The 22,730-nt window shown below is 36.5% G+C and overlaps 1 protein-coding gene and 1 pseudogene across 2 annotated transcripts in view; one reads left to right on the forward strand and one right to left on the reverse strand.

The window, feature by feature from the left end:
• Positions 1-423: 423 nt before the first annotated feature.
• DEK (DEK proto-oncogene) overlaps positions 424-22,730 on the reverse strand; it is a 30,811-nt gene continuing 8,504 nt past the window's right edge. For both annotated transcript variants that reach the window (XM_060023585.2, XM_060023588.1), the window contains 5 exons: positions 19,723-19,911; positions 7,211-7,346; positions 6,758-6,906; positions 2,672-2,740; positions 424-1,989 (listed from right to left, as the gene is read on the reverse strand). In XM_060023585.2, the coding sequence (XP_059879568.1) occupies positions 1,978-1,989; positions 2,672-2,740; positions 6,758-6,906; positions 7,211-7,346; positions 19,723-19,911 (555 nt within the window). In that variant the 3' untranslated portion in view covers positions 424-1,977. The remainder of the gene's footprint in view (positions 1,990-2,671; positions 2,741-6,757; positions 6,907-7,210; positions 7,347-19,722; positions 19,912-22,730) is intronic.
• On the forward strand, positions 8,231-10,278 carry LOC132432801 (large ribosomal subunit protein uL30 pseudogene; annotated as a pseudogene).

Below are 22,730 nucleotides of genomic sequence, written 5' to 3' on the forward strand. Positions count from 1 at the left end.
GAACTGCAGACTGTGAACCGCTGATTGTGTAAAACTGCTTAATAAAACTTGTTTTTCAAATACACTGTGCACTGTAGTGGTGAATGCACACTCTTAAGCAGATACATCTTCACCACAAACTTTCACATACACCAAATCAATCCCCTCAACCTCTAAACCATCTTTAGACTTCTTAGGTCATAGGCATTACTGCATATCCCTTTCAAGTAAATGGTCACGCATAATTGTTAACTTTGATCAACTTAGTTTCATGAGAGCACTTCAAGTTTTCCCTAGGGATTTCTTTGTAATGTATTTAATTCAAAGTAAAATCAGTCAGTTACCACTGACGAGCACTCCAAATTATATAGGCTATGGGGCTAAATCCATTTAAAAATCTCTATTCTGAAATACATGTTAAAACATCAAATGCAAAGAGACAGGTGGTGATTTATTATTTTTATTGACAAGGTTTATAGGAACAAATTAAATATTTAAAACCAAATGCCAATTATTAAGTCTCATTTAGTTGTTTATTCCATTAATTTGTATTAAGTATACCTTTCTCTAATGTCTTAATAACTTTATCAAGAAACAAGTCAAACCTGTGAAAACACCTGTTAACAGTCAACATATCAATTTTATATATTTCTGTTCTATGATGCAAAGATATTTTAAACACTCAATGGTTTATCAAAGGCCTAATTCTTGTATAAGCAGCATGTTTTATTTTAAAATTAAGAGATAATTTAATAAACCGATTAAGACAGTTAAGTTAAAAGACAAAATTAGTCTCATTCAGGAGTGGTCCATACGTTGATCACCTAGAATCCTAATTGGCCAAAATTTAAAGCCTAACACCCCTGATTCCACAAATACATTAAGTTTCTTTAATGTTAAAAATAAGTCTGTTATCACTTGAGAAATACTTTGTCAGATACCCACTACTGTCTACACATTATCTTAATCTGGAATTACAACTGGTACTTTCACCATAATTATAAACGTGGCCAGGTTTCCTGTAAATATCAGCATTTTATATGGGCAAAAGCAGTTAATAAAAATCAGTTCATTTATTATAAGCAAAATGTGCTTCTACTTAATCCAACTCTCCCAAATTTTTGAAGTTTTGATGTGTTGATTTTGGTCTATCCTCACTATAAAATGTATCTACAGACACTGTTGCAGGGTTAACACTAAAACTATAAATTGATGACACTTCCAAGGCAAAGCAGAGAACTATATGTTCCTTCAGTATTTTCTTCACTGAATTCTGACTTTCACTGCTCCGTCATACCATCTGGCTGAACACTGACGTTTCATAGTTTATAATAACTGTAAAGATACGTACTTATATGAGTTTAAAAATTGATCTGCACAAAAGAAATAAAAAAACTTTATATACAACAAATTCGTTTTTAAAAATACAAAAATAACATCTGTCACTCTTGTCATGCTGACAATTTGACATATATACACATGCAGGAGAAAAGTTCTGATTCAGTCATCTGGACGGCTGAAGCTTGTGTATTTTTAATATGATGAACACACACTGAGCTTTCACACTGACAGATGTGTATTCAAAATATTTCATATGCTAAATACTGCAATAGTCTCTGCATGTATAAATGCCAGTTATGATCGTTTCTGTTCTAAGATTAAAAGTATGTCTTAAGCTAATATTGCGCGCACACTAAAAACTACAACAGTTCAAGAATCTATAGTCTTATATAAAGAAATCCAAAATGTACAAAATACAACTATAAAAGCAAGGGACAATTACTGCCATGCAAAAATTTAAACTAAAAACTGCATAGAAATGCAATTTAAAATGGCAAACGCAAATTCACCTAACACTCAAGATAAAAAGGTCAGAAGGAAGTTCTACCAACACAATGCTTGCAAAGATTTAGAAAAGGAAATACATTCTCTTTGCTGGTATAATGGTATAAATCAGATCTTTAAATCCATGGGTACAGGTCATCTGTTTCTGTCCTCTTAAGAAATTAGCTGTAATGAAAGAGAAACGTTATTTCCTCATACCCAACATACAACAGTTGGAACACATAAAACCTCATTTTATTTTTTTTTTGTGGTACGCGGGCCTCTCACCGCTGTGGCCTCTCCCGCTGCGGAGCACAGGCCCCGGACGTGCAGGCCCAGCAGCCATGGCTCATGGGTCCAGCCGCTCCGCGGCACATGGGATCCTCCCGGACCGGGGCTGGGGCACGAACCCGTATCCCCTGCATCGGCAGGTGAACTCTCAACCACTGAGCCACCAGGAAAGCCCTCATTTTATTTTTTAACTTCTATTTTACTACTGTGACCTTGGGAAATCAGCTGGGATCAATATAAGACTACAGCTACTGTTGATCTTCTCCTGCCTTTAACTGGTGGACAGAAAGGAACATGTGCTCAAGTGGTTGTATGAACTCTGAGATGCCCAGCTACCCATGTACACTGAACCCACATCTTCATCTGAGGCCAGGTTTTGTCACTAATGTTCAAACTTTATTTTTAAGCTCTAAAATGGGAATGAAAATAACTATCTTTCCCATTTTGAGGAAATCTGAGCATCACGTGATATTTAGTGACATAAATATTTTGAAAAACACGCAGTATTTGATACATGTAATTTCTTTTGTCTTGTAAGTCCAAAATGATCCAAGTTCGAAAAGTTGGATATAGTTACCTCTTTAACAGTTGTTTTTATGAACTCTTTTCTTTCAGTTAAGTCATAAGCAGGATAATTTTCATATACCTATAGTGAAAAGGAAAAACAATGTTAAAAGTAGATTTAAAAATCCAATAATATTCTCTATCTTTGGATAATGAAGAAATGTGTGCCATGGACAAGAGCTGCATGTACGTTTGAATAGTACGTTCTAACCACCAGTGGTTCACCATGTAGCATTCTACAACAAATGAGTAGTTTCAATAATACTGTATATAGAGCAGTAAACTAGCATGAAAACATTCTCAGTGTTTTATAAAAGTGGGAGTTTCAGTTGAACTAACAATAAACATGGATGAGGAAAACTTCTAGATAGACCTTAGGTTAAATGGATTAAATTCTTTATATTGGTAGGTTATCTATCAGATATTTTAGGTATCCTCTTATTTTTTCTGTTACATCATCTTAACACTACTTATGATTGCTGAACTTCAACTCTAATGAATTTCAGCCCCCAGAGCATTGCTCAATCCCCTCCCCAAAGCTGCATCACTGAGATCCAGTTGCATCACTGAGTCCTCCACTCCTAAATTTTTACTCTCTAAATTTTCCAACTTGATACCTCCTGCTTGGCTTCACAATGACTTCTGGTCCTGAACTGCCATATACACCAAGCTGGCTTCACTCCTATTGTCTAATTCAAGGTCAGCAAGTGTTTTCTGTAGAGGGCTAGACAGTAAATGATTTCAGCTATCCAGTGACAGTTTCCGTCACAACTACTCAATTATGTCATTGTAGCATAAAAGCTACCATAGACAACACTTAAAGGGATGGGTGTATGTCTGTGTTACAAAGGCCCACAGGCTGTAGTTTGCCAACCTCTGCAAATATAGTCAATCATTTACATTACTCTAATTGTTTGCCCTTTGTTCTTTCTCTGTAAAACTCCAACCCTTAATTGGTCTAACTACCAACTTTTATATGGTTAAATTCTGAAAATGTAACAAATGCGAAAATGTAACAAATTTGAAAAGAATGGTTCCATTTTATCAACTATACTTGAATAAAGTTAAAAAAAAAAATGGTCCCACTTGGTACTCAATGTCAAAGCCTCCCTAGAAATCCCAAGGATTTCTAATCAGGTCCCCCTTTACATTCTCATCAGTGGCAATTTCATCCCCTTATTCAAGTGTCCCACACTCCTGCTCTCAGCCAAGAAGCCATTACTATGAATTCCTTCAACTTCCTGACGTGCCTGTTCTCCTCCAGTTCATTTGTGTCTGGATTCATCAACAGTCCTGTTTCCTCTACCTCTGCAGGGACCCAACACTCAATGCTCCTGTACCTTCATCTTCTTTCCCAGAATTGTCCCTTAGCCTAACGCATGCTTCCACTCCCCTCTGACCTTAAAAAGTATTTTATCAACTTGTATCTTCCCCCAATTTAACTACTAAATCAGAAGCTTTCACTTTCCTCACTATTAATTCCCAGTCCCAGGAACAACCCTGGCATTTACCACCCTTCAAAACTGCTATTATGTGAACAACTGTCTCTTAATTGCTGAGTCCAAAAAAAACCCTTACGTTCTTCTCACCTGACCTCTCCATGTTATTAACAATCCCCTTAAAATTACACAAATGTATTCACAAAACTCATTCAAATGAACAGAACTAGTCTCCCTTCAATCTTCCTTCCAGTCTGCCCTTGTTCCTCTCCCCTAAAGGAAACCAGTTATCAATTTGCTGTGTATTCTTCCAGACCTTTAAAAATGAGTTTATATACAAACATATAAATATATCAATGGCAATATAATTTTTCTGTATTTACACAAATAGGGAAATACCTCTGTTTTAAAAATCTGACAATACCTGGAAGGTTTTCCATGTTCTTTTGAACTGCTACACAGTTCATATTCCTAAAATATGGATGTACAGTTTAAACATTTTCCTACTGATGGCCATTTAGGTTGTTTCTGACTTTTCAGTATTACAGACACGCTTAACATTACTGAAATCATTTTGTGCAGGTGTGACTATGTCTTTAGGATACAGACCTAGAAACGGAATTGCTGGGTTAAAGGGTATTTGCCATTTAAATTTTAATATACTACCTAATTATTCGCCAAAGTTATTACAACTTAAAGGATGAGAGTACGTTTCCCTATTCCACTGCCAACCTTGAAAACTGTTAATCTTTATAAAGATTTTGTTAAAGCTAATAAGCAAAAGTATTTCCTTTTGATTTCTATCTTCCTCATTAGTAGGGAAGGTTAATGTTTTCACGTTTACAGGTCATTTATGTTTCTTTTCTGTGACCTGACTTTCCACAGCCATTGTCCAATGTCCCATATAAGTTAATTACCTTTTCTTAGGCAGGGAACTACCCCTCCCTGCCCCTTCTTGAAACTCTCCTCGCTTGGCTTTTACAGCACTATTCTCTCTGGCCTTCCTTCTACTACTGACTCTACAATTTCTTACATTTTGTAGGAATTACTTCCCAACTCTGATGATAATGGTCTCCAGGTCTGTCCTTTGCCTTTCTCATCCTTTACCTTCTTCTCTAGGCCACCTTATCTTCTGGTTTTAACTCCCAGCAATATCCTAGTCTAGGTTTCTCTCCTACCTTGGAGAATTACAATGTTCACCATTTCTCCCACTTGGATGTTTCAAATAATCCATCTTCAAATGTCTAGAACAAAACTCATCTTTTCCTCAAGAGGTAGCCTTTTGTTCTACTCCCTATTATGATTAATGCACCCAAGCCCTTACACCCACACGGAGCAACCTGTGATCAGGCTCTCGATTTCAGACTTGGATTACGGCAGCCCTATAACTCTGATTATGATGTAAAGGTTTCTCTTGACTCTTGTCTCATTCTTCACCAGTCCGTTCTTCTTGATGTGTCTAGGATGACCCTTAAAAAATAAAAATCTTTTTTTTTTTTTTTTTAAGAGTCATCCTAGACTGCTCCTGCCAAATACCTTTCAATAACCTACCCTGCCTCCCAATTCCTCATTAGCTTCAAGGAGAAAAATCAAACTCTGTAACAACACATATAAAATCTGCAGAATTCTTTAGTATTCTCTCCTAACTTCTGTGAAGAATTCCTTCCAACTCTAGTCTTCAGCCAAATTAAACTAATGACTATTCCTTGCAAATTAAACTAATGATTATTCCTCGCAGTCATTACGTGTCATGTTTTATGTGAATGTGTTGATGTTCCTCAATTGTATGAAAGCTGAAGCTCTAAGACCTCTTCCAAGATGCCTTTTCAGACTCCCCCAACCCCCATTCCCAAGCAGGTACCCTCTGTTCTGTGGTGGTGTGGCACCCTCTGTACTCTTCTAACACAGCTCTCACACACTGTACTAAGTGACTAAAACAGCTGCCTCTTTCTACCCACTAGATTACACAAGACCCCGAAGCCAAATAATGGCTTCTCCTGCTCCCCCTCTAACATCTATCCCAGTGCCTGATATGTAGCAGAGGCTCAGCGAATGCTGAATAAGAAAAACAGTATGTCTTAAAAAGGTAAAGAATATTCCACCTTTGGTACATTTCAAATTTTAATTTCATTTTACCATAAGAAACTAGATTTTAAAACCTTCCAATTTTGGTCTACAGTATGGAATCGCTACAGAATCATATTCAAGACTAGATCATTTCATTTCCTGAGAAGCATCAGAAGAACTTAAGAGAAGTTTGAGCTAAGAACCTAATCTATAACATCTCATTTATCATAGTAATATTGAAAATAAGGTGGTCCACAAGATCCTGCTTATTTAAACTAACATAATCTAGGGGTGCATCAATAAAAATAGTTGCTAGATCAGGAAAAGAACATCTACGGAGTTTGAAATGTATTACCTTAACTTTACTCACTGGATACATTCAAATGTTATTTACGAAATGACTCCAATAGGACAGGTTTTGACTATTTTACTGAAAGTGGTATCCCAGCACCTGTAAGAATACCTGGCATGTGGTAGTTCAATAAATATTTGTTCAATGAATGAATGCACATAAGAATCTAGCTTCCAAGTGAGGGATGGGTGAAAGAATTTTTCAAACAGAAGCAAAATGATCTCAGCATTTGTCCAATTACCTCTTTGCAAATCTGTTTCATTGTGACTTCCTCCAAGTTAGCACTGGCCAATAATTTCTTTACTGTTTCCTTTAACTCTTCATCTGTAGGAGGCTTCTTCAATTTTTTAATTAAAGGTTCATCATCTGAACTATCCTCAGATTCACTTTCTAAAAGTAAGACATTTTATGACATGAAAATAAATTTTTCTTATAAAGCAAAGTAAATTAATATTCAAGACACATTAGGAAGAATTCTGTAAGTATTCATCAGATCCTTGAAAAGGTATTAGATTAAAAAATTAAAAACTAAAACACTGGTATACTATTTTCCCCCCTCAAATGTTCCTCAGAGTTTACCTATTTTCCACGCATGCTTAAAAACTGTATTATAAAAAAACAAAACAAAAAAACCTGTATTATAGCATATAATGTATATCTTTAGGCTGCTGAAAATGTGTCATTTCTAACATACCTTTTTTGGAACTATTTTGATTCTTCTTGGTGGTACTGCTATCTGCCTTCTTAACATTAGCACTTTTTACAGACTTTTTACTTTTAGAAGTGGCTTTCTGTTTGGGTTTTTCTCTTTTGGATGTCTTTTTTGGTGGCTGTTGGAAAGAAAAACAAAGTACATACACTGATGAGAGATTACCTGCGATCCCTCTACTCCTCCACACCCCTCAACAATATTAGAGAAAATTAATGTGTTCAATATCACCAATGAAAAATTATTACTAATTATTAATTTTTGAGATGACTAATACACTCAATGAACTTAATTTTATCCCAACACGAGACTAGTCAGGTGAGGTCAAGAATCAAACATTAAAATTACTAGGTGCTCACATTTATTACACACTATGGATAGAAAACTGTCTACCCCTCCCTTAACTAAGGTCTACCCCATCAGACCTTAATCTTGAAAAAAACTCTAAAATATAGGTACTATTAATATTCTGTTATTTATTGTCAGTCTCTCCCAACTAAAAGGTAAGTTCCATGAGGACATGGATTTTTTTGACCTTTTTGTTTTCACTGACATATCTCTAACTCCTATAACAGTGCATGGTGCAAAGGAGCTGCTCAAAAACTATTTATAAATGTATGAGGAAACGAAGGCTCAGAGAGGTTTTGTCCAGTCACATAATAAAATAAAGAAGTGAGATTCAAATAGATCTGACTCCAGAACTTGTTTTCTTACACTAACTCACAGATAATAAAATAAAAGCAAAGTATACACATACGGTTAGATTAAAATGACAAAATTATCGTTCACTGTAACTTTGTCTTAAGCAGAGTCTATGAAATTAGGAAACGTTAATTCATTAATGTTCCTGAAGGTAAAAGTACCTGTATATAAGGCAAGTACCTCAAGATAACTTAAAATCTCATCTTTACACACCAAAAACACCGCAAATCACTTTTGACAGAATGTTTCTCCAAATGTTTTATACTCTGAATTTCAGATTATCATCAAAATTCAACCTTTTTTTTTTTTAAGGACAGAGACATTATGTTGAACGTAAAGAAAAATTAAAGTACATAGACCAACCTGTTCTAAACTTAGGTGGGCTCAAGCTATTTCTAAGTGAAGTTCATTGGATTTTAGTGCTTGTCTTTCCTTTTGCTACACTGCCATCCACGGTACATATTTACTTAAGTGTAGTGTCACCCTACACTACCTCAATAATACACTGTTGGCCGGAAACTAGCTAACCTATCTAGTTTAACTGCGACTAAAAAAATGGATTTAAGCAGCGTCAAAGGGCCAACATGCTTCTAAAAATAAAGTCTATAAGCTTCACCTATGGATTTTTGCTATTTAGAGGCCATTTATACTTTTTTCCTAATTCTCAGGTGTTCCAGACACGGGGGTTGCTGGAAAGGCATCAATGGTTCATCAATTTTCTATGACTAACCTGAACTAAGTTTTAAGTTTACTAAGCATCCACTTAATTCCTAAGAACCACACGAGGCTCTGAAAGGAAATACTAAAAACTTCATAAGTTCTGTTGATGCACTTAATACACAGAATAATGACTATTACATATCACTCATCAGTCAAAGGTTAATAAAATCTGGACCTGCGGGTCATTCAAATATTTTATAATAAACTTAAGTTATTACAGAAAGCATGGGGGGGGATGAGGAAGGGAGAGCAACAATGTTATAAGCATTACCACTTGATCCCCATTCAAATCAGAGAGTTAGAATCAGATGATTAAAATGCTTTCAGAGCCTTTAAAGGCCAGGGTATAAGGTAAAATTTTAGAAAGAACACACACTATGGTGCCATTTTTAAACCTGCATTTGGGAGTAGTAATAATTGGATAAAGCATAAAACTGTGCAGTGATAAATAAAGCATAATCAAGCCATCTCCATAAAATGTTACTATTGGGGCTTCCCTGGTGGCGCAGTGGTTGAGAGTCTGCCTGCCAATGCAGGGGACACGGGTTCGAGCCCTGGTCTGGGAAGGTCCCACATGCCGCGGAGCAACTGGGCCCGTGAGCCATGGCCGCTGAGCCTGCGCATCTGGAGCCTGTGCTCCACAACAAGAGAGGCTGCGACAGTGAGGCCCGTGCACCGCGATGAAGAGTGGTCCCCGCTCGCCGCAACTAGAGAAAGCCCTCGCACAGAAACAAAGACCCAACACAGCCAAATAAATAAATAAATAAAATAAATTTTTAAAAAATGTTACAATTGGCCTCTTTCCCGGCTGGAACCATGGAAGGTGCTGAGGAGAAGAAAAAGAAGGTTCCTGCTGTGCCAGAAACCTTTAAGAAAAAGCGAAAGAATTTCGCAGAGCTTAGGATCAAGCGCCTGAGAAAGAAATTTGCCCAGAAGATGCTTCGAAAGGCAAGGAGGAAGCTCATCTATGAAAAAGCTAAGCACTATCACAAGGAGTACCAGCAGATGTACAGAACTGAGATTCGAATGGCTAGGATGGCAAGAAAAGCTGGCAACTTCTACGTACCCGCGGAACCCAAATTGGCATTTGTCATCAGGATCAGAGGTATCAATGGTGTGAGCCCCAAGGTTCGAAAGGTGTTGCAGCTTCTTCGCCTCCGTCAGATTTTCAATGGCACCTTTGTGAAGCTCAACAAGGCTTCAATTAACATGCTGAGAATTGTGGAACCATACATTGCATGGGGGTACCCAAACCTGAAGTCAGTAAATGAATTGATCTACAAGCGTGGTTATGGCAAAATCAACAAGAAGCGAATTGCCCTGACGGATAACGTGTTGATTGCTCGATCTCTTGGCAAATACGGTATTATCTGCATGGAGGATCTGATTCATGAGATCTATACTGTTGGAAAATGTTTCAAAGAAGCAAACAACTTCCTGTGGCCCTTCTAATTGTCTTCTCCACGAGGTGGAATGAAGAAAAAGACTACCCATTTTGTAGAAGGTGGAGATGCTGGCAACAGGGAAGACCAGATCAACAGACTTATAAGAAGGATGAACTAAGGTATCTACCATGATTATTTTTGTAATCCGGTCAGTTAATAAACAGTGACTGCTCTCAAATTGAAAAAAAAAAAAAAAAAAAAGTTACAACTGGACAAACAAAAAAAAATTAAATTTAAGCTTCTTTCTATATTTAAATCTTCTAAAAGGGAGAGTGTTCTACAGTTTTTTAAAAGGACAACTAGCCTATTATCATCTATTAACAAAAAGGTTGCAAACATACTGTCAGAAGTACTATAGAAGATACAAACTAATAGATAAGAGTGTAGGCTCTGGAGGCAAGCTGCCTAGTTTCAAATTCTAGACCTAGTACATCTCTGGGCCCTAGTTCCCTTGTTTATAAAATGAGGGAAATCATAATACTCAGTCTTAGGGGGAGTAAGTACATTAATACACAAAAGTACTTTTAATGGTGCTGGGCACAGAGGAAACAATAAATATTAGCTATTACTACTATTATTAGTGCTTCCTTTTGTAAAGGAATTCTTTCATCATACAAATGTAATTTCCTCCAATAACCTGAAGTTTTCTTTAAAAGGCAAACACATAGAATAGATACATAGAATAGCAGTAGGACTGCCTCAGTGACACCTGTGTTAACTAACCATGATACATCATGCTTATTTCATTACATTCTGGTAGAACTGGACCCACAAATAACCGAATCTCTGTAATAACAAATTATGTTATTTACACTGGAATTCGCTTATCTTTAGTAACCAGTTACAAATTACTCTGTGACAAACTTAAGGTAGGAATTCAGTAAAGTATCTTTTTCATACTGGTAAGTGTTGGCATGGGGAAACAGTGAGAACTGGGTAGTAAAATAAACTGTAGAAACTCATACTTATGGGTTTCATCTTGAGCAGGGAGGCAATCAGATAAATAACTCACATCATGTGCTTTAGCCCTGCAGCTGCTAAGAATCATTTGAGCTGCCCTGAAGATGAGATATTATGTATAGGAAAAAAAGGTAACTTTGGGAAACAGGGCATCTCAAAAGACAGACCTTGATATTGGAACCCAACGTACAATTTTTGGCAGTTAAGGCAAACATGGCAATCTGGTATTTCCAAGGTAATGAAAAGGGGCCCTGGGAGAACTGAGAAGTAAAGTTAAAAAACATGCCTACTTAAATTTTACATGACCTTTCAAGTCTTCATTACTTTCATTCCCCCTCCTGTACTTAGGAAAACCTCACTCATGAGTCTCAACCCAACTTAGCAATCACCTCCTCCAAATCTTTTATAATACCACCAACTTGATTAATCTGTAATCCCACAGTACTTGACCTACAATTCATTTGCCCCTTCTTTCTGGAAGGCACTGTGAAGCAGTGAATTAGAACACAAGTTTTTAGAGCCAAACTTCCTTGGTTCAAATCCTGACTCCACCAGTGACTAATTTTGCATTCTCAGGCAAGTCACTTACCCTTCTGTATCTGATTCCGCATCTGTAAAACTGGAGGTAATAATACCAGACTTTGCTAAATTTAACACTCCCCCCTCCCACACCTTATCTCAGATCCTGGGGTACATTTTGCAATCTACATTAAAATGATGCCTTACAGGCATTGCAGATTTGACAAACTATGGCCATGTTTGTAAAATTTTGTGAGGATCAAATGAGTGAATACATAAAAGGCACCAAAGAAATATTTAACGTATTTATGTTTTTTAAACTGTAGGTGGTTGCATGTCTCTTCTCCCACTACACTACAAGTTTCTTAAGGGCGTTATCTGACAACCTCCACAAGAAGAGACACCTATCTAATTTAGCTCTATCTGTCCCTAACAACCAAAAGAGTGTTCGCCATAAAGTAGCCATGTAAATATTTCTTGTCATGTTCACCTCTGTATATCGTTTGCAGGATCTGGTTTACCTGTACTCTGAACCCAGGACATGGTTAAAAATGTAATTAAAAGGAAAAAGAAAAAAGGCATTTGTATAGCACTATTTTCACATACACGATCTATGACCTAAAAAACAAAACAAAGCACACACACAAAAAATCCAAAGACAGTTGATCTCATTATAAATAAGGAAAATTTATCTGTATAGTTAAGTGAGCCAATGTCTTACAGCTAGTAAGAAGCAAGACCTTGATTAAATTCAGTGTGCCTCCTGCTGCATTAGTTGCTTATAGAAATGACTAATGTACCTATGTATTTCTTTAAGCCAGAGGTGAAACTACTGAACTAAACCAATGCAGTAAGTCAATGATATCATAATCTATTTATCATACTGTTAAATTTAACTTTTTCTGTTACATACAAATGTTACTGATAATAACAATGAATAAAAAATGTTGGCAGAAAATATAGAAGGGCAACAAAGGACAACCAAACTCGGTATCAGGGCTGTCTCTGGCCCTCACCTCCTAACTTTGTATGGGCTCAAGATCATTTCTTTAAAAAAAATTTTTTTTTTTTTGAAGCCAAGATGGGTGTAATCCAATTTTGCATAGTTTTCTCCAAATCTTTCTTTTGTTATGCCAACCTCTCCTGTTTATCCTTTAAGGCTCAGATCAAATTGCTACTTCCTATGACGTTTCCCTGTCTGGATCTTTGCTCCCTACCTGCTTCTAGAAAGAGTTAAATACTCCATCTTGAGCAAACCACTTTCTTAGCTCTTAAGTTATACCTTACTGTACTTTCTCCCTCCTAATCTTTGACCGCTCCCCTCCTACCAACTAGATTGAACGGCTTAACACAGAGACTCTTATTTGTCTCTTGATCTCCACTGCAGAGCTTAGAACTGGCACACAGCAGTTGCTATGTAACTATTTGGAAAACTGGGATGGGAAAAGATCCTTGAAGACTAGATAACTTTAACGATCTATTCCAACCCTGAGGTTCTATTTCATTAGAATCACTCTGCTTGCTAAGACAAACATTTTTTCTATCAATAGCAGTTAGCCAAACTTCTTGATTTTTAGTATCAGTCTTCTGGCACAACTTACCTGAATAGGTTGTGCATTTAAGAGAGAGAGAAAAAAAATCAAGTGTGCAGCCTGGGGACCCATGTATTTTTTAAAAGCACCACAGTAAAATGAGAGAGAAATATATGGTCTAGATCTGTCACCAAGCCTTTTCTATGAAGTGCCAGACAGTAAATATTTTAGCTTTTGCTGGTTCATATGGTCATTGTTGTACATTCACCTTTTTTTTTTACAAATATTTAAAAAATGGAAAAACCATTCTTAGCTTCTCGGCTGTACCAGAAAAACGGATCTGGCATACAGGCCATAGTCTGCCAACTCCTAGTCTAGATCATGAACTACTGGAGACATATAGGGGAAAGACAGAGCCAGATAAAGAGATCAATAGGATCCTTTATGTCAATAGCTTTTAGTTTTAAATTTTTTCCAGCAGAAGTGGATATATGCCCATATTAACTTTCCTAAAGCTACTGCTTAAAATCAGATTTGGACATAGAGCTGAAGACAAAAAGTATGACCTAAAGCTCTGGAAAGTTGGTTATTATATCCTCAAAGTACAAAAATGAGGATATATCACCTTCTCTCATGGAGTCAAGACTAAATAAGAAGCAAGATGTGAAAGTACATGGCACACAGCAGATCTCAATAGTATCCTCCTTGTTACATACCAATAAATGCTTATGGAATGAGTGGTACTTCTCCCCAGATAGACTGTCAGTTCCTGGAAGACAGAGGCCATGTCTCTTTTCCCCACTTAGCAAAATGCTCAGGTAGAATAAGACAACCATTCTGAAGGAAGGAGAATGATCAATCTACCCCCAAAGGTTGTATTACACAGCCATGCCCAACCACGTGGGTTCTCTATAGTCTGGCTTCAAGGTACGTTGCTCTAGCTTCATCTCTAACTGCTTTACTTCTGGACAAACTACCTAACCACAAACAAGCGTGTCTGTCACAGTACTTTCCTACTCCCCATCTTTGTTCACGTGTCCAACTTTCCTTTCTATCCCCAAGGTCAATTTCAATTGGTATTTCTTCCATCTCTCCCCAGAGCTTTCACTCATCAACAGAGAGGTTCTCTTTCTTTTGAAATCCTATATTAAGCGTCAATCAAATGGTATTTGGGTAGGAAAATATTTTCTGTAACCCCAACAGCACTTAGCACACTCTCAATTTATTGAACTGAGCAATCGAAAAGTGATTACATTAAAAACCAAGTACTGGCCCCCTATTTTAAGTCTTTTTAAAAATATTCTGAATATTTCAGTAATTAAACACAATACGTGGCATTATAAAGCAAAAACCTTGGAAGTACTTATGATACTTAACACCTTTGTTATTTAATCAAATAGGAGGCAAGACTGTGAGTCTTTTAGCAAAATGTATGGGAAAAAATTAGGTGAAAAAGAAAAAGCTAGTTTCCAAATTCTCATAGGATTTATTTCTAAGATTCTGGCTTGCCATTTTTGAATATGCTGTGAGTGGTTCAATCAGGACCATCCAGTACTGTAGGTATTTTTTACATGCTAAAGGGAAACAGATAAAACTGAGAGCTGCCATTAATTTCAGGTAGTACAATGTACTGTCATCTAAACTTTTTACAATGTACTGTAGTAATATAAATTTTTAAAAATTTGAAGGAGATTTTCCATGTGTCTGATAACCGTGAAGGTATAGAATCAGAGGAATGACACGAGCACTTTTTGAAGGAAGGCAAAAAAAAATTCTTGGGAGAAGGCTTACCTATCTTTTATAGGCAGCAGGGCTATTGAAGGAGGGTCTCCAAAAAAGACGCCTGTCACAGAGCCAGAATCCTGTCCTCACAGCAGAAAGGTTGTACTGGGTGAACAGATGAACAAAATAAGTATTAGCTTAAAATACACTATTCTTTTAACAACTTGGCTGAGAAAACTCAAGAGTGCCAAGAGTAAAGAATGTGCAAACCTTGCTATATTCCACAAAAGATTATGAAAGCAAGTTTAACCCTAAACAGATTTTATTATGGTAATTATTCAATTTTGCCTTCCAGCAAAAGGTTTCAATAGTTTATATAATTCTGTAATTCCTCTGATCAGATAGAGATGGGGGAATTCTTATTTTTTAGAACATATTTAAGGACTAACAAAGCTTTCACGTTCACCCTCCCACCACTACCAAATAATTTCTCAAATGGCCCAAATGTTTATCAAAACTATAACTGAAAATTTCTCTCACTTGGTAAACATTGTAGGACGGCTCACTCAACATCACACTTTTTATCTGCCTTCCTCTTATAGATGCAGGAAAGCTAACACTTGGGTCTTACTAGCCTCCCCTACAACTAGAGGTGGCTGGGTAAAAAGTTCTGGCCAATGAGATGTACCTGGAGATCTCTGGTAAAAGGTATCCCTGCCAGTGGGGGAAAAAGCCAAAACATCACTAGAAGAAATCCCTTTACTCTTTTTTTATCTGGAACAGGGATACAATGCCTAAAGGTAAAACAATCATCCTGAGATCATGAGGTTTAATGCCACATGTAAAGATGGTGGCTCAGGAAGAGACAGTCCCCAAATTCTTAGTACCTTTCTTGAGCCACTCTACTAGCCCAGAATTGCCTCTCTGCGGACTTCTTGTCCTGAAAGAAAAAGGGAACTCCTGTTTTGGACATTATCAGTAGGGCTTTTAAGTATTCAGAGCTGAAGATATTCCTGATGTATCTGGGAACATTCAGATAAATTCAATACTCACAAAGTAAATATCTATAGTTTGTTTTATACTTTCCTAGAGATAAAGAGTATTTATAAAAACACTAGGAAACAAAAACTGAAGAAGCATTAAGCTAGCTTTTAAGGGTCTAAAATATAATTAGAATTGTTTTCTCTAATGTGGAGAGCACTGCTTCTCCGTTCTTTTTTCTGTACTCTCAATAATTTCTCTGTACCTAAGGTAATACCTGTTGTGAATGGCATGCCTCAGTATGGTTTAATCTCACTGGTTCATTTCAGGAATCCTCCCCTAAAGATCTACTCCAATGTGTAAATCAGTTGATTTTCATAATAAGTTTACAGAAAATAATTAAACCTCTATTCTCTCATTCTAAAGAAATCTCATCTATCAGTTTCTTCCTGGTTCCAAATTGCTCTCCTTCTACTGCCCTAAGTAAGCAAATGTCCAAGAGCCAAGGTGATAAAGAAGTTTAGACCAGCTCTTTTATAAAGGAATTATTACCCAGGTCACACTCAGAAAGAGCACCTCCTTATGTGAATTAATTCTAAAGAAAAAGAGAATTAAAAATCACTGGGAACCGCTCGCTGCATATCATAGAAACAGAGGTATAGGTACAGAGAACCTCAAACAAAATGTCTTAGCAATTGCTGGCTAACATGCTAAATGTGACATATTTCATATAAAAGACTTAAAAAGAAAAACAAAAACCCTGTCAATTCTGTTTCAACTGCAGTTTTCAGTGATTACAAACACACATTTTAAAATAATATTTACTTATAAATTAAGTATCCTACTCTTTCACACAGCTAAATATGGAAAGTAGCAGGTGAATAATATTCAGCCTCATATAACTGGCTAATGAACAACTATAACTTGAACTGGATTTCTGCTTAAAACTTCTGACTTCAGCAATATGATACAGATTATTTGGTCCAAAGCTCTCAATTTACAGAGGAAACAAGAAACAAGTTCAGTTATTTACTCCAAGAATCTAAAATAACAAGCAGCTGATCTTAACAGGGAGAACTCTTATCTATGAAGGAAAAATTCATTTCAGGAAATAAAAATAAATAATATTAACCCAGTAATTTTCCATGAAAAAAAATCTGCAAAAAACATTACATCTATAGGGCTTCCCTGGTGGCGCAGTGGTTGAGAGTCCACCTGCCGATGCAGGGGACGCGGGTTCGTGCCCCGGTCCGGGAAGATCCCACATGCCGCAGAGCAGCTGGGCCCATGAGCCATGGCCGCTGTGCCTGCGCATCCGGAGCCTGTGCTCCGCAACGGGAGAGGCCACAACAGTGAGAGGCCCGCGTACCACAAAAAAAAAAAAAAAAAAAAAATTACATCTATAAGCAATCCTCAACTTTTCCAATCAACCTGCAATTCCTCTGTATAGCCTCTTAGAAAAGAGGTCTTTTCATAGTATTGACCAAAAATACCTCAGTTTATGAAGTCCCTAACAAGGATGCCATTTAACAGACTCCTCAAAACAACAGAATAAGGGAAAACAAAGTTACTATAGAAATACTATCCTTCCTGCCAACACTTACCTTTCAAAGGCAATCAGAGCCTTTCACAGCAATGGAATCAGAAATAAAGTTTTTGAGGAGGATGGCCCTAAATTTGAAGGAGTCTTTAAAGCAATGAAGAATACCTATGTTTGCTAGAGGGTGATTTATCAGGAAAAGAAAAGATTTCTCAGTCTAGATTTTACTGACATTATATTTTATGAAGTCTGTCAATACCAGTCCAAGTAGAAAAACCAAAGCAGAAAACAGAGCATTATGATATAGCTTTTAGACTGTGTGGCTTTACATACTTAATGTCTGAACGGCATTTTTGTGTTTTTTTTTCTCCATGGATTTTCATCATTTGACCTGGGTTTCTAGCAAATGATCCTCATTTAAGGCAATGAAGAAAGAAAGGCTTTGATCTGTAGTGGAACAGTTCCATTTGTGATCATTATCCAGGAACCAATATGGTTATAAATCAGGAGTCATCTACATTCACAGATGTCAACTAACTCTATTCAGAACAAAGGGACAATAATCTGGAAAGCAAATGAGAAAACGAGTGTAAAATATCCTCACTTTTTAACCTGCACCTTAGTAATGACAAGAAGACTGGATTTATAAATCTTGCATATGGTAAAATGTCATCTTAATACTAATAGTAACAGCAGCAGCTAATACTTATATAGTACTTGTGCCAAGTACTACTCTTAAGTGCTTTAAATAAAGGCACTTAATACAACCCTTGGAGGCTGGTACTATCATTATCCCCATTTTAAAGGTGGGAAACTGAGGTACAGAATTTACAAGTAACTTGCCCAAAGTCAAACAGTGACAATCAGAGTACAGCTGGGATTTGAACCCAGTTTCCAAAGGCCATGCTAATCATCTTGCTTCTACAAAAAAAATTAGATGTTTATATTCTACGACAACTTTTCATGCTTTAAGTCTGCCTTTAAAAAGGTCTTGGGAAGCGTGCGTAGTGAATACACAATAGTAGATAACCCAAAATTTGCTGAATGAGGAAATCTATTACTGCAAAATTGCCACTATTTATATCCACATATAAATAACACGTTTTCCTCCTACATGTCCTTAAAATCTATTCCATAAAAACGCTAGTGCTCAGATTACTCATCTTCCTTCATACCAAAAATATATTAAGATACTAGTTATGAAACACCTGCTGGATCTGTAGTATCCTCTTTAAAATTATGAAGCATTCTACACTTAGCTTTATAGAAGTCTTTATAAAATCTGACCTTAAAACAAGCATGGATTTTAAATACCTAAAGACAAGTATACACAAAATGCACACCTATAAAATCACCGTTCACCACATCTTTATTCTCTCTAATCCAGCAGTTATCAACTGAAGGTGATTTTGCCCTCAGGGGACATTTGGCAATGTCTAGAGACAGTTTTGGTTTTCACAGCTGGAGGCTGGGGGCAGGAATGTGCTACCGGCATCTAGTGGACAAATACTCTGCAATGCACAAGACAGCCCCCTCCAACACCAAAGAATCATCTTCGTCCAAAATGTCAAGCCACATTAATCAAGCCCCTACATAAGACAAGGGGGATTACCCAATTTACACAGCAAGTTCTGATCATTAAAGAGAGCACCAAAACAAGTCAAAACAGAGCCAGCAAAACACTGTTAACAATAACAGGAAATCACCTCCTTGTACCCTCTCCCTCATCTACTTGATTGAAGATATTAAGGAGAGGTAAAGCTAACCCCTTACATGGTTCAGCAGCTCTCCGCTTCCCAAAGTTTTTCTTCGGAAACTAAACATTCTCAACATTTTATAAATACTGCCAAGTAAAAGAAACTGACAGGCATTCCTAAGTGACACAAAATTTGCCCACCAATCAAATAAACTTCAAATGCCACTAGTCTCATTAAATAATCCCAAACTGAGATAAAACGGTGGTCCTTAAACCCCTTGCTTTTTGCATAAAGCAGAATAAAATGGTACAAGTCAATCATAAAGTATTAATATACTATGAAACATTTCTTTAAAAGTCTCCTTTGTGTTCCTGTCAGGATATGTACTCCTCCCCCTTCATTTACCTACTCTAGTCTTCAAGATCCAGCTCAAACACAGTGCACAGCAACTTCATTCTTTTCCAACTCTTACACTCTGGCATGGCAATAAAACTAAAAGCTCCTTAAGGGAAAGAAAGGGTTTACACTTAATCCTTTCTGTGTCTTTGGAATTAAAAACAACCAACATGGTACACATATAGTTCCTTCAAATCTATGCTTTCTGTCTTAATCTATTATATAGCAGGAGTATTTAACTCTCTCCATGGAAAGAAATGAGGAAAAAACCCCAACATTTTACCTCCTCTTCACTTTCTTTATCTTCATCATCTGAAGACTCTTCTTTGTTTTTCTTTTCCTCTTCATCACTGCTAGATTCATCTGACAGAATTTCAGGACATTTGGTTCGCTTAGCTTTCCTGGACATTCCAGAACTGTTCCGTTCCTTCTTGTTGCCTTTGCTAGAAGTTTTTTTAGATTTTGGCAATGGCTGCATAAAATAAGGATAACATCAATGAGCTATTATATTTCCAAGTCAATCACATCTTTTTGATAACTACTTCTCAACTCAATTCTTCTTGTTCCTGTCTCAAGAAATTTTATTTCCAAGCTTAGCAGCTTTACAGAGAATTCATCTTTAACTTCACGTGTCAAATCAACCTTTTTGTCTGCACTACCAACACCCTTTCATTTTTTTAGAACCTTAGGTTCTAGGCAAGAGACTCTTCACATATTTGAAAGAAGTATGTGTTCTACATTCTGATATGGGACTAGAAGCCCAAGTGCACACTGTGTTAAGTTCAGATATTTGTTTATACTTCATCAAGATGATATTTTCAGTTAGACTTGCTATTTATTTCACTCCTACAAGCATTAAAACTGTCACTGCCTTCTTGCTTTAGGGGACCCACTAATCGACCAGGAGGAATCATCCATAAAGGAAATAAAACCTCACTTTACACATCTTGAATTGATGAAACATATAGTTTATATTCATATTACCTATGGGTTCTACTTTCAATAATGCCAGGATTATATTCTCACTGATGATTTTAAATATGCAATAAGTGTTGAGTATGTTAATTATGAAATGAATTAAGAACCACAGAATAAGTGCCCCTGCCATTACTCTGATATTCAATTAAACCATGTATATTTAAAAAGCAGAGGTCACATGAGGAAAATAATTTAATTAACTAAAAAATTTAATTTTTAAATGCTTTCTTAGGGGAGTATTTACTAACTTCTGAAATTGAAAACTATAAAATAACCTTGCATAAAGGATCTGAAAAGACTAAGGAATTAAAATTATTTACTTCTAAAATCATGGGCATCTTTTGTCTTTATTTTTGCCTATGTTATTTTCTACAATAAGGAAAATTCTGTAACGTAACCTTAAGATACGCGATTGTGTAAATGTTACTGGTAACTCTAAGCATGTCTCATGAAACTAGCAGAACCACAGGTCCCTTCTCTTCCAGGAAATTTCAGTCTTAGGGGTCAATGTTACCTGTACAAAAATTAAGAAAAGGTGGCTGCTTTGTGTAATGTGGCATTTTCAGGCTATCTACAACCCACAGGACGGCCTCTAGCTTGCCCAAACGACCTACCCTTCTCTAAAGACAGACTGGGAAACAGCCAATCTAGGTACCTCCAGAAAATAAGTCAGTGGACCAAAGATATTTCTCAGAGAGGTTCTCCACAAGAAACCTCCTAGAATGTATACAGATAACCTTGTTATGTGAACTACTGCCATTACCACCTATTACCAGGAACCAAATCCATCTGGATAAATTCTTTGATATGCTTGTTTGGAGAAAAGGTAACTCACCGTCCAAACTCTCACTACTCACTAAATGAAATCCAAGACATGAATGTATTTGAAAAATGTGATATCCCTATGTCAGCTCAGAAACCAGATGCAGGTTATAAGAATATAATCTGCATGTGAAATCAGTAAGATGAGGACTGGAATGGGTGCTGGATAAATTTATACAAGAAAGTGAAAGAATGTTGCATCATTCAAGAAACCCATCAAGAAAATGCAACTTCTAAAAATAAACGAAGAGACTTTCATTTTTAAAAAGTAATAATATATAAATGCCTTAGAGCTTTCCTATACTGGTTCTAAAAATAGCTGAATCTATCAATCAGAATCCAATGTCAAGAGCATCATCCCTTTTTGGAAACAAAATCTGATTAACAGTCAAACTAGAAGTACAAAAAGATAGTAAAACAATGTTAAATCAATAATTTTAAGACTATCCTAGAGCAGAAAAAATTAGTATTAATGACTTTATAGTGTTTTCCTCAAATGATGGAAGCATATGGTAGCACAGAAAATAGCTTGAGATTGATACCATCAGACTAAGGAGTAATCATCACAGAATCAGATATGAAAAATGGATGTAAGAGTAAGATTCCATAAAAAAGGATAAAACAGTGGTGCTCAAAGTCTGGTTCATGGAACCTGCGGTTTCCTGAGACCTTTCCAGAAGTCCAAAAGGTCAGAACTATTTTCATAATAATACCAAGGCATTATTTATTCACTCTTTTCACTGCGTTGACATTTGTAGTAATTGTGCAAAAAGCAAAGGTGGGTAAACCTACTGGTACCTTATCGAGATGGAGGCAGCAAACTGTGTTTGTAGTCATTATATTCCTCACAACCACACACCAGTTCTTGATGAAACAGTAAATACTGTGTTAACTCTCAACCTTTGAGTACATGTCTTTATAACATCTGTATAACAAAATCGGAGGTACACACAGAGTACTTTGGCTACATAAGGAAGTTCACTGATCTCCTCAAAGAAAAGCACTTGCACAACTGAGCAGTGAACTAAGCTACCTTTTTTCATGGAATATCATTTTTAAAAGAATAATTAAAAAACTATGCCTATTCAGACTTAGGTATTTGACAGACATAGTCTCAGAAATAAATGTGAGCCTGTCACCTCAAAAGAAACCTGACAGTATGTAGTGCCAATGATAAATATCAAAATTTCAAGTGAAAATTAAAATTTTGGAAAGTTCACATCCACTATCATGGAACTGACAGCCTCCCAATACCTAAAGATATTTTTTTCTGATGAGACAAAGGTTATATTAATGAATGTGACTTTTTGACAGTGTTCAATGAAATGCGCCAGCATTTGGAAGATATGCATAATTCAGGGAACCAACATTTTCCAAATGGAGAGTGCATATTACAAAATATGCATAGGTAAAAGGTCCAAGTTTATTAACATGGTTTTAGATACATTACAACTAACCTTTAAGAACCTCCCCACTGTGGAGTTTTGGTGT

The sequence above is a fragment of the Delphinus delphis genome, chromosome 10 (assembly GCF_949987515.2).
Source record: "Delphinus delphis chromosome 10, mDelDel1.2, whole genome shotgun sequence".
Lineage (NCBI taxonomy): Eukaryota > Metazoa > Chordata > Mammalia > Artiodactyla > Delphinidae > Delphinus > Delphinus delphis.